Below are 13,406 nucleotides of genomic sequence, written 5' to 3' on the forward strand. Positions count from 1 at the left end.
TTTTTTAAAAAAAAAAAAAAAAAAAAAAAAAAAAGAATTGCTGAAGAGAAAGATGTGAAAAAAATGTTTGCTAGGGGCAAGCTGTCTGTTGGGGGAAACTTTAGAGATAATTATACTTATATTTTATCATAAGAATGTAACTTTTGCTTAAGGAGAGGTTATACTTTAGATAATGATCACAGTTTGACCAACTTAGCTTTTCACAAATTATACTTTGGAATGTCACATTGTTAATTTTACTGATGTTACTAGTTTCCATTGTTTAAGCTATACTTAGCCATAGATAACTTTTGTCACATAGCCCGTGTCTTTGTGTTCTTTTAAAATGATTGAATCAACTGATTTTTCTTGTGAAACTTCCTTGTTTTTACAATAAAAACAGAAGCTAACTTTAATTGGAGCTGTATCCAGTTTTCTCCTTCTGAACAGAGGAGCTGCTGAGGTGCAGACCCCTCAGGCTTCTCATCGCATTCATGGTGCTTTGAGTAATCCTTTTTTCGGTCTCCCTTACACAGTGAGAAGTTTAACAACACTCTTACTGATTTTAACATCCAGGTGGTTCTTGCCTGAAACAGTTATTGCTGTCTTATCTTTCTCCTCTAAGGTCCCCCCAGGGGGAGAGGCCCCTGGAATCTGGAGGAACTGCCCCCCAAACATGCATGATAAGGTGGGTATGATCGGCACCAGGGTGGACTGTGGTGGACACTGAAATGTGCTGCCACCCCCCGCCAGGAGAGTCACCCCTCAACGGGCACAGCACTCTTCCTGTGCACCCCACACCCAGTGATGATGGACGCAGAGGAAGTAGCCACCTCAGCCCACTGTCGGGCAATGGGGACAGGCCACGTGTGCTCCAGAGCTCTCTGTGGGTGGCCGAAGCTTTGTCCTACTTCCTCTCTGTCCCTTCACTGGGTGAGGACCACCTACCTGATAATTCTCCTACACGCCAGACTCATCAAATTCTCCTGCATTTGGAGGACCCAACCCCTCACTACCTCCTGCCATTTCAGGACTAAGGAATGAGATAAGCATAACATCTTAACTCACAAGCTACGATACAAACACAAACTATTACCATGGGTGGATTTGTTTAAACAGTTGAAAAAGAAAACCACAAAAATTATACCCCCAAAAGCCCTCTCTTATCCTACGGGACTTCTCCCTCATTAGGTTATTTGGTAGAGAACTATTCACTTGCAAACTGTTGTTTGGGTGTCCAACTGGGTATTTACTAACAGTGGATATCAGTTTGAATCATGCAAAGCTATAGGCTAATCAATGAATGAGGTCCTTCTCCAGGGAAGGATGCAAAGCTGTGTCAGTAACGTTCTAGGAACCAAAATCTGAATTACAAGAGAATCTGATGAAAAGTCCCTGCAGAATGACACACAGTGTATATTCAGAGAAACAGTAACCAAACTAGATTTCTTCAGGAAGTTTTCTACAATGATTTTTTTTTTTAAAAAAAGGGTACTCACAGATGCGCCTCCCATAATCTTGGGAAACATAACGGTAGAACAGCCATCTGGACTCTGTCCGAAGGTAGTATAGGGTGTTTGAAACCAAGCCTTTTCGTTAGCCCAAACCACATCACAAAGAGGCAATATGGATGCTCCTAGTCCAATGGCTGGGCCATTGACTGCTACAATAATAGGCTTCTTAAACTGAATGAAAGTATTCACGAAGTTTCTAAAATGAAAAATAAATGGGGAATTACTCAAAACATTGCATATTTGAGCAAATGAAAAATCTATTACGGAATTCAATTCACCACGATGTAAACTCTGGAAATCATTAAGAGCTAAGTCTTCTTCAAGGCCTTCTCCCAGAACCTGTGAACCATGGGTTGATGAACTACATGTGACCATGCAGGAGGTGGCTGCTGCTACAGGACCGCTGTGGAGGTGACAGGGAACATATGGCCAGAGGCTGCTTCTGTGTCTGCAGGCGGCCCTTGGGCTCTATGACCAACACTTCCTGCTCTTCAACCTTTCTTCTCTAGAAGACCTAAGGAGCCCAGTACGCACCATGGGTTTCATACGACCAGCCAGGAAGCTATTCCAGAGACAACTCGGCACAAGGCATACTGAGACTGCCTGTGTGGAGGGAACAGTGGTGGATTAGGGGGGAAGAAATCACGGGGCTGTGGCTGGCCTTGCTTTGTGATTTCACACTGCTCACTGATTATATGGAAACAACAAATATTGCCTGAGTTTATACTGAACTAGACTGAATGACCTGGGGCATACAGAGACAAGAGCCTCACAGGCTGCCTGCTGGTTTAAAATGTGCGATGGCCGCGTAAGACTGGCCAGCACGGCAAGGCGTGCTCCGGCACAGCGTCTGCATTGTGTCATGTGCTGGAGGACAGGACTGCAGCAGGAGTTCAAGAGGCAGTGAGACTGGGAGCAGGGTGGCCTTCACGGAGGTTGCAGATTTTCATTAAACCGAGCCAGTGCTATTTTTGGATTTGTTTTAGGATCAGGCTAACAAAGCAGGCTGCTTTTCAATTAAGAGTAGGTTGGTGTCACACCATATTGGGAATGTTCATCTTCTTCCCGATACTGGAAGATGATTTTATGTCCACCGGTTGTTTCTTCTTATGATTCAACACAGTGGAGGAGAGGATAAACATACACCGAGATAAATACAAGGTAACCCCTTTAAGGCAGTCTGAGTTCTAGATCAGAATTACAGGATAAATAGAACTTTTCACTTGCTGGATTCTAAACCTGACTCCCATCTTTATTTTTTATTTTATTTATTTTTTTTAAAGATGACTGGTAAGGGGATCTTAACCCTTGACTTGGTGGTGTCAGCACCACATTCTCCCAAGTGAGCGAACTGGCCATCCCTATATAGATAGGGATCCGAACCTGTGGCCTTGGTGTTATCAGCACCACACTCTCCCAAGTGAGCCACCGGCCCACCCTCTGACCCCCATCTTTAGTACTGGGAATAACAATCTGGAAGCTCTCTGCAATCCAGCAATGCAAAAACTAGAGCAATCTGTTCAGATCTTCTCTGGAAATCATGATTCAGCATCTTAGACAGTTCTCTGTAACCCTCCTAAACACTGACAGGATGGGTCATCACTTTTTTGGAAGGTGCAGGTTGTGTGTGAGGAGGGGTGTGTGTGTGTGTGCGTGTGTGTGTGCGTGTGCGTGTGTGTAACAGGGGAGGAAGCTCACAGAACTCCAGCACTGTCAGCCTGGCCTCCCAAAGCCCCCAGGGCTTGCAAGATCTTTGCACTGAGCAACAATTAACTCATTCAAATGAATGAGCTGCACTAAGACCTTCTAAATGAGAAGCCTCAGGCATGTTAGAAAGATCACACTGGGGTTTAATGATATAAAGAGAGCCAGATAACCTTCTAAACAGGCTCTTGAAATAAGCACAGAAAAACTACAGGAAGCTACTTCAGCTGTGTTGCCTTTTGAGGATTTTGTGTCAATGACACCAGATGGGACTAAATTTCCTACACTCAGGTACCAACCACTCTCCGAAAGGTAACTGCTGAATTGTCTCCATGATGTAGAGCCAACAGTTTCCACATTGTCTCCATGATGTAGAGCCAACAGTTTCCACAATGTCCCCCGGGGGCCCCGGAGCAGCTCTGCTCTCAAAGCAGAAAAAGCCCAACTCTGACATCTGGAAACCCAGGATGGGAGGGTAGATTGACATGAAAGGAGGGATCAAAACCAGAGACAGAATGAAGTGATCCTCTAAAGACACAGCAATAGGATCTACTGACTTCCTGTCACAGCACAGCCCCCCGCCCCGCACCATGTGATCTGTTTGTATAGAACAAACAGAAATCTGCTTCTCAAATATAGATTGAAAAAATCAAAACTTGGGTTTTAACAGGCTAGAGAAAGTTTTAGAACTGAAAACTTGTTTTTATTTTTGGCTGGAATGATAGTTTCACCTGACACTGGAGGCTCTTTCTGGGTGGGTATGAATTGAAGCTTGTACTGGAGCCAAGGCCACCTTACCCTTCCAGAACACGGACCTGCCATTCTGAGGTGTGAGCCCCGAGAGACCATATACGAACAGCCAGCACTGAAACTCATTTCGTTTAAAAAAGCACAAAAAACCTTCGCAGAAATGCTTTTCTGTGTAGCAGAAACTTCTCAGGGCCACAGAGGCTCAGCCCTGTGAGCTGTGAATCAAGTCACACTGCTACGAATCAACTCACATTGCTATGAATCAAGTCACACTGCCACGGTGCAGGAGCGGCCTTCAGGCCCGGGGACGGGCGCTTGCTTGCTGCCTTTGCTGGGTGTGGAGCCAGTGTGTTTTATAACTTAAAATCAAAATGCATGCACTTTCAAATGTGCACAATGCAACACACTGCATTTAAATTTGTATGCTCTGGATTATTTGAGAAATGAGTTAAAAGCTGTATTGGGTACGGCAGGGAAGCAAAGAGATACCTGCCACAGAATTAGTTTAAAGAAAAAAGACTTACGATTAAATAAAATTCTTCCTTTGAGAAACATTTACTGATTGACAGTCACACAAGATGACAGTCTAGGACAGTTTAGGGAGAAGAGGCAGCAAGGGACTGAAGCGACAGCTCGCTGCTTTTCCTTAGCTGAGTTCTTTCCTCATTCTGAATGTCTGCAGCGGGAAGGACCGGATGGTGCAGAGGTCAGGTGCCAGGGGCACGGTTACTGCTCGCTTCGTTCCCTTCCAAATCCTCTAGCCTTTGGGAACTGCTCGGTCCGAGCCCCCAGTGTCCTTGTCACGGGAGAAGGCGCCTCGCTCCTGGCGCTAGGAGGATCCTCATTCTCCAGACACGGAGGACGAGTCGCTGTTCCCGCTGATTTCAAACACCTAACACTCTAAACTGACTAGTAATAGTTTTTGTTTTATCACTAATGTGCTAAGTATTTTTATTACGATGAATCTACAAACTGGTTATCACCACCAATGCCTAAAAAGGAAAACCTAATCTTCCTCTTTCCAATCTTTCGTTTGGAAATTCGCTCTAATGAAGTCCTTTGTCTCAAACTTTTAAGGAATTTGAAACAAGACACTGATATAGGCGGTGCTCGGTTTCCCGCCTCTGGGTTTCCAGCCACTCCCGAGGTCTCGGGCTCTGCCCTGGAGGACGGTTCCTGTTCCAGGTCAGACCGACTCTCGGACCATCGGGGACCGTCGGGGACCGTCGGGGACCCTGGGGAGACCGCAGAGGCCGACTACGCACGTCCAGTGGCTGCGCCTGCTCAGTAGAACCGGGTCCTAGCGCCTCACTCGCCAGGCGTGCTCGGCAAGGTGGCGTTTCTGTTCATCGGCAGCAGGAATATGGACTAGAGGGCGTGACTATAGAGCCGAACCCCTGCAGAGGCGGGTGGCTGCTCCCGTGGAGCCGGCCTGCGCCAGCGCCCTGCACACGCCTCTCACTGTCCTGTTAAACCCGGGGTCCCCGGCCGCGCTCCCTGGATCCCGTGTCTCTCGTTGGCTGCCTTGAGCCCGTTCTCTACCGTGACTCTGCCCTTGACTTCTTTCCTGTGCTGGAGTCAGGAACCCGGTCAGAGGACGGGGTGGGCTACCAGGCCTTCCCAGACCCCTTGTCTCCAGCATCAACACCACAGAAACAAAAAATATACATGGTAATAAGAGCTTTATGTGCATAAGCCAATCTTATCCATATAAAAATTAATTTAAATGCAAATGAGAAGAGGAAAGGTTAAGTGAATCTGGTGTAACTAATTATTTTTTTGATGCTGCCAAAGCATATTAAGAAATATTCACACTGACAGAAATATATTCACTTAAAAAGACAAGTGGGTTTCCTTAAAGCAGGATGGGCTTTCCTGAAATACAGGCTCGGCTTTTTTGGGATGCGAGGAGAGTGAAAGGAAAGTGGGGAGCTGATGAAAATAAATGTTTAAAGTTACCTAGAACTTCAACAGATGAAATCTCTATTTAAATCTGTGTTGATCTGTCTTTCCTCTGCTTCTACTGATCCCAACACCACGAGCCACCACCACTGTAAAGGGTGATCAACACTGGAGGAGCAAGGGGCTGCAGCAGGGAGAGGCACCACTGACACTTACCAGCGGAGCGCAGGGAAGGGTCTCCGGGGACACAGAGCCAGGACTCAGCAGGCACTGGCTGACAAATCCTATTTTCTTATGACCAGAGCAGAGTGGCCCCAAAGCACCCTATTATGTGTAAATTCAGTGTGACTCATGGAAAATATACAAAGTCACCACATGAGATATAATGGTTTGTATTTTAAAAATGAAAACTAAATTTACGTAATTCATCTGAATGGCTAGGTTAATAATGAGGAATATCCACAAGTTGTCTTAGAGGTCCTGACCATCTGTCAAGGACAGACTCATTTCCTATACCACAAATTTGAAATCACTGAGACCAGAAATAATACTTAAAAAGATCAGATTATAAAATTTCAAACTATTTCTGAGAAAACAAAACCACCACCACCATACAACAGCCTAAAAAATGGTAATGTTCAAAAAGATTAAGGAATATATAACCCCCTAAATCCATGTGTACATAGTATAAAAATATATTAATTTTCATAAATATGTTATGAAAGGCCAAGGCAACGCCCAGTAACTCCAAGGTGTGGGGTTCCAGCACTCTTCTGCAGGGCTGCTTGGGGCAGCACCCATGAGAACCACCTTGGCCGATGTGTCACAGAGACACCCTGGCCCAGCCCCACCACGACAAAAGAAAGCCCCTTCCCCATCCTGCCATGCAGGGTACTTTTACTTTTTACTCCAAATTATCTAGTTCTTTGTGAAATTGGAACTTAGGATGAACTTAACAAGAATGTGTATCTACATACTTAAAAAACCCAAAAAACAAAAGAAAACTTTCCATTTGAAGTCATGAAACTAGCTTGTCATAAAGCCTAGACTATTTTATAGCCAAGCAAATGGTGAATTATTACTTGGAAGAGAATGCACCTTTACTTAAGTGTTGAGGACAGAACACACCCACAGCACAGACAATGGAAACTCTGGCTATCCATCGCCGTACACTCTATTCATTAGAACATTCCCCAAGTGCTCACTGGGTTTAAGCCAGCCTTGAAATCAGTCATTTGCCTAAGGCAAGTAGTAATTTATGCCAGGCCCACAGAAAGGAGAGATGATTTAATTAATTTTGCTACTAGTTTCTCTCTGTAGAAGATGTATATGGTACTCTCAAGGCTTGTTTGGGTCTGTTCCATCAGGTATACTAAAAACCAAACACCCACACCAAGATTTAAAAAACACCGTGTTTGCATACCTGATAGCTTCTGCCATTTTAGTGCTTTCTCTCTTCCTGTCATCTGTCAAACGCCGTATGAAATAAATGAAGTCAAGGCCGCAGCAGAAGACACTGCCCACCGCGCTGAGCAGCACAAGCTTGCTGTCATCGGCAGCGGCTGTGGTCAGCGCGCTCTGGACTTCTTTCATTACCTGAAAGTCACCAGAAGTTACAGTGGTGAAGAGTATTTTGGGTACAGAATCCTAGAAGCATTTTATTACTGGATAATTTGGATGTACGGAAACCACACTCACATTCATAGCCTGATATCATTCACTGCATCTATGACGACTTGAAATAATTTGCAAATTTCTGTAACCAGAGATCGGGATGCTGGGCATGGCTTGTAAATATAACTAAGTAACTAATTATAAACAGAGTATGATTAGAAAGACACATGAATCTCTAGGGTCACTGTGGCTCTCAGCAGGCAAGTTACATGTTATATCCTGGACACTTCCACAATCTGGACAGCAGGTGGCACATTCAACCAGTTCAAAGAAACTAGCTCAGTTCCGTTTTTTGTTGTTTTGTATTTTTTTAAAAAACAAAACAGTCTACTACACTTAGGACGGTAATCTAAATAGTTAGGTGTATAAGTGCATTAAATACAAGCACATCAGCACAGGAAGATAATTTTAGAAGTGCACGAAATCATTTAAAATGACCTCTGTGGAGCATTTAAAAATAACCAACCTTTGAAGGGATTCTGAAGTCTACTAATGTACCGAGGACCAGCCCTGAACTGGTTTGTCACATGGCCCTGGCCAGACACACAGTCTTTCCATAGTTTGGTTTCCTTCTCTGGAAAAAAACTTGACCTCACTGCTCACAAGTAGAAAACAAACTACTAGTGGAACTTAGAATTTTGTTAAGGTGCAGGTTCAAGTACTCCCGATTCTAGAAGCTTCACAGGATTAGTTTTTGAAACTTTGCAAGCATCAGCCTCCCTCAGTCCTTGCAAGCTTACTCACTAGAACCAGCAGCAATGAACAAGTGTGGAAATCCCTGCAGCTGCGTGTTTCTGCTGAAGAATACCTCAAGACTAGCAGTGATGATAAATATTTTGAAGGGGCATTATATAATTCTGCCTGAACAAAGAACCCTTTAAGCATCTGATGGAAGCTAAAACACAGTGCGCGCACACACATTTCCCACGTGACTTCAGCTGAGCCCCCATGACTTCCAGGTGCAGAGCTGAGGGGGGTGGGGTGGGGTGGGGACAGAGACACAGCTACCATCTCCACGTTCAGGGCTCTGGCACCCACCACAGCTCACACCCAGGAGAATGGAGATGGACACTGAGCACAGGCCAACCATCCCAACGCTGCCAGACTTCACCTCTGCCCCTGCCTCCTGGTGGGTACCGTAAGCAGGTCCAGAAGGAGGTTTAGAAAGAGCACAAAAAGCACCAGCTCAGCAAAGCAGGCCCGGGAAACAGGGGCGCAGGGAAGCACGAGGCACACGTCAGCCTGGGGAGCGCCTCTCACCTCTGGGTTTAGTGAGTTATTCTCTGATGACTTTGTGGATAACAAGATATGGGTGAAGCCGTCTTGCTTCCTGACGACAATATCTCTGTATCTGTAGGCACTTTCTGTTTGTCTCACACTGAAACGCAGCCGCTTGTCAAAAGGCTGGTCTCTTCTGTCGTCAATAAATTTCCTTTTCCCAGCAGTCACTCCTGTGACAGATGTCTGTATGTTGGTTGTTCCATTGGCTGTTAGTGCATCCATGAACGGAGACGTACCTGCCAAGAGTCAGGACATCACAGACCACTGTGATTTCAAACACCGATTCACTCCCTAGTGTCATCTTTGAATTAGATAAAAATGCTCATTACAAACCCAGGATTTAACATATTAATGCAAGAACGTTAAAAATTGTAACCTTCAGGGCTGGCTGGTTAGCTCAGTTGGTTAGAGCGTGATGTTGAAACACCAAGGTCAAGGGTTTGGATGGCTGCACTGGCCAACTGCCAAAAAAAAATCTCTAACGTGCCAAACTATGCTGGCCTAGGGGAAAGACATTACTCGGCCAGCCACCAAAAAATAAAATAAAATAAAATAAAATAAAATAGAACCTTTAGAAAGCCCACATTTAAAGGTGTTTGCTCAGTGTCTGACAAGGAAGTCACTTTTGCTTACCTTGCTCAAAGAATAAAGATGGGAAGGCACTCACTGTAAAGAAGCTACAAAATTTGAGACTTTTGAAGAATGGAGTTAGAAGAGAATGGGTCTGGGCCGAGCCCGTGGCGCACTCGGGAGAGTGCAGGGCTGGGAGCGCACGCTCCCGCCACGGGTTCAGTTCCTATATGGGGATGACCGGTGCGCTCACAGCGCTCACTGGCTGAGTGTGGTGTGGCTGGTCTCAAAAAGGACAAAAAAAAAAAAAAAAGAAGAGAATGGGTCTCATGCACAGTACCTATTCCAGGTTTGAGAATTTGAAAGAAAACTGATTCAAGAAAATATCTTATTATTAAAGTCGAAGCTATTTGCCACCTAGTCAAAAGTTCTTTTTCTGAATGCAAGATTGAGCTGTGTAGACATCAGATGCAGCCACCCATCCCTGTCATCTACAGAGTAATGTGGCAGCCACCACTGGAGACCACTGCCCCTGTGGGGCACTCTGGGTGCTTAGCAGTTCTTCCGTATGCTGCCCGGGGAGGAGACTATTAGGAGGTCTGTCCATTGGTCCTACTACTACTGCCTTTTCAAACAGCCCTTAATAAAAAGTAGCTGAAGATAGCTGTCTTCCCTCCCACTACGTGAGTGTCCCCCATGGCTCCTTCATGGGTTGGAGCTCCTCGACATCAATAGGGTTGCTGTTTGGCAATCAGTCTGAAGATATGGCCTCCAGAACTTAGTATTTTTTAGTATAATGAAGCCAAGCATTTCTTTTAATATTTTACTGGAGTTACCAAAATATGTCAGGATAAGGCTTCAAGTATTAAGGCAAATCATTTTCTTCCATCTATATGAATTGTCTAAATATTATCTAACATGGTAATGAATGCACAGGGCATTTGAAAGGCGAAAAAATGGGAAAGAAATGTAAAAAACTGGATCAGGCTTTAGTAATAAAATTAGCAATGGTATAAATTCTCTGAGGGAAAGAACATGAAGAATTATAAATAGAAATATTTCCTTCAAAGTAGAAAAGAATAAGCCAAAGCTACCAGAAAAGACTCAAGAATGGGCAAAATATCTACCTCGTCTCCCTGGTAAAACAACTTGACTTTCATTCAACTGGAAGAAATAACACTATCCATTTTGATCTTTGGAAGCTTTTTTAAAAAACAAAATGGAACTTTTTGAAAAATTTAAGGGGTTATAATGTACCTGTATATGGCTCAAAAATCTAAACATGTAAAAAGGGATGGTGAAAGGCCTCTCACTGCCTCCCCCATTTGCCAGGACCCCCACATCCCACAGTTGGCCACAGGGGCTGGTCTCTCAGGTATTCTCCCAGAGCGTCTTTATGTATATACAGGTTATAAGCATCTCTAATCTGAAAATCTGAAATCCCAAAATTTTTGAGTACTCACATGGTGCTCAAGGAAATGCTCATTGGAGCATTTAGGATTTCTGGATTAGGGATGCTCAACTTGGTTAAATATCTGCAAATATTAAAAAAAGAAAAAAGGGCCGGCCCATGGCTCACTTGGGAGAGTGTGGTGCTGATAACACCAAGGCCAAGGGTTCGGATCCCTATATAGGGATGGCCAGTTAGCTCACTTGGGAGAGCGTGGTGCTGACAACACCAAGTCAAGGGTTAAGATCCCCTTGGGCCGGCCCGGTGGCGCACTGCTACAGTGCGCCGCTTGGGAGTGCGGCGGCGCTCCCGCCGAGGGTTCGGATCCCACATACAGACCGGTTCCCGCTCACTGGCTGAGCGAGGGGCGGGCGCAGCCCCAAGGGTTGCAATCCCGTTGCCGGTCCCGGTCCGGTACGGGCGCGACACTGAGGGTTGCGGTCCGTTGCCGGACATGAAAAAAGACAAAAAGGAAAAAAAAAAAAAAGATCCCCTTACCGGTCATCTTTTTATTAAAACAAACAAACAAACAAACAAACAAAACATCACACACAAAATCTGAAATCCGACACACTTCTGGTACCAAAGCATTTCAGTTAAGGGATTACAAGAAAATGTGAATAAATATTTCTCCTTTACCTCCCCTTTTAAACACAAACGGTAGCACAGTACACGCAGTGTTTTGTTATGTCTTATTACACACACTGTAATACCCTGCTTGTACAAGATATATACACAGTTCTATCTCACTTTCATTCATCTGACAGTATCTTTGAACCCCCTTTCCCTCTCAGGAGCTAGTTTCTTTATTCGTTCCTAGGGCTGCACAGCAGCCCACTCTGTGGATGCACTCTAACTCATCTTTTCTGATCCACATTGGAATAAACACTAATATTCAACGATCTTTTGATATTACAAACAATGCTGCAACCCTGGTCTATGTCATTCCAATGCTGGTAAATCTATAGGACAAATTTCTAAAGGATTTGTAACCTGTAGTATTTCTAACTGAAAGAGCATTTGACAAGATGTCACCAGTCAGACAAAGTACTGCTGAATTATTCTGAGGAACTTAGGAAATGTCCTTTTTCTTTTAACCTTCATTCTCTTTCCTACCAGAGCCTTCTCCCACCTGTGTTTAAGAACATTCTCCAGTCTCCCCTACCCTCGGGCACCCGCTCTACTCTGCTTCTTGGCTACTGCCCTCTGCTGTCATGCCCGTCACTGCCTCGCCTGGTCTACACTTGCTGTCTGCACTTCTCCCTCTGTCCATCATTCCTCAACCCACTTAAATTTGGAGCTGGAGTCAACATGGCCAGATAAGTTCATGAGTAGAGAAAAGGATCATGTCTGGTTCTGGACCAGAGCCTGTGTGAGCAGGAGAGGGGAGCATTCACGGGGAGCTTGAAAGTGGTGGGAGAGGAGGTGAGGGAGGGAGATTGGAGGATCCGTCGGGAGTGAGCATTCAGGTGAGGATGCTGCAGAGCCTGAGGGGGTGGGGGAGTCAGGGCTGGAGATAAGAACCTAGACAGTGGTGTCCAGAGGAGATGGTGGAGCTGACAGGTGAGAGCTCCAAAGAGAAGAGCAAGTGAGCCTGCTGTGGTGCTGGGAAAGCCACGCACAGAGCCAGGACGCAGCAGAGAAGCAGGCGGACGGACAACAGGCTCCCAGGAGGAAGTAGAGAATGCCATGGCCGTGTGGATGTGTCAAGTGTGGCACATGCTGCAGAGAGGCGGGGGAGCACGGAAGAGAGGAAACTGGAGGGGACATCAGAGGCCACTGATAAACGTGGGCAAGCTGTTTGACTAAGTGCTGAGGGCAGACCAGGCCAGACTATGGGATACAGTGAAAGACAGATAACAGCTGTTAAATAAGGGCTGGCCAGTTAGCTCAGCTGGTTAGAGTGCAGCCTTGTAACACCAAGGTCAAGGGTTTCGTTCCCTGTACAACCCAAAAAAAGGGAGATAAAAATTGTTAAATAAAAAACATACATGTTCAAATTAGGAATTTGCTAAAATGCTGATTCAAGGAACACAGAAATACAATTGCAGGTGAGAGGTCGTGGACACTTAGGTAGTGCTGGCAATAATGATTTCCCTGCCCAGAGAAGATCACATCAGGAACAGTTCTGTGCAGAGGCAAGAAGCAAGGCCACACGACATGGTGGTGGGGTGACATGACATGAGACAGATGTGCACATGGGTGGGACCCTCTGGGCCATCCAGGGAGGAGGGGGTTCCTGCACAGTACACATGCCAGTGTGCTAAAAATGGTGAGAGAGAGCTGTCTGGGTCTTTGTTACTGAACTTGAGTTTGTAACTGGCGCTAGATTGAAGCACAAAAAGAACAATCCCAGCAACACAGGGGAAGGACTATTGCTATGGTCTAAAAGTGTTCCCCCCAAATTCATATGTTCAAATCTTCACACCCAAGGCAACAACAGTCTTAGGAAGTGGGGCCTCTGGGGGGTGATTAGGTCATGGGAGCAGAGCCCTCCTGAATGGGATTAGTGCCCTTATAAAAGAGGCCCAAGAGAGACCCCTCTCCCCTTCCGCCATGTGAGGACACAGCTAGAAGACCCT

General features: G+C 45.4%; 1 protein-coding gene across 1 annotated transcript in view; it reads right to left on the reverse strand.

Annotated features, from left to right (window-relative positions):
- CDYL (chromodomain protein, Y-like) overlaps window positions 1-13,406 on the reverse strand; it is a 65,005-nt gene that overhangs the window by 10,030 nt on the left and 41,569 nt on the right. Inside the window, exons 2-4 of the mRNA XM_008569444.1 lie at window positions 8,784-9,040; window positions 7,273-7,445; window positions 1,479-1,689 (exon numbers count right to left, since the gene is read on the reverse strand). Coding sequence (XP_008567666.1) covers window positions 1,479-1,689; window positions 7,273-7,445; window positions 8,784-9,040 — 641 coding nt within the window. The remainder of the gene's footprint in view (window positions 1-1,478; window positions 1,690-7,272; window positions 7,446-8,783; window positions 9,041-13,406) is intronic.

This window comes from Galeopterus variegatus, unplaced genomic scaffold, assembly GCF_000696425.1.
Source record: "Galeopterus variegatus unplaced genomic scaffold, G_variegatus-3.0.2 Scaffold497, whole genome shotgun sequence".
Classification (NCBI taxonomy): domain Eukaryota; kingdom Metazoa; phylum Chordata; class Mammalia; order Dermoptera; family Cynocephalidae; genus Galeopterus; species Galeopterus variegatus.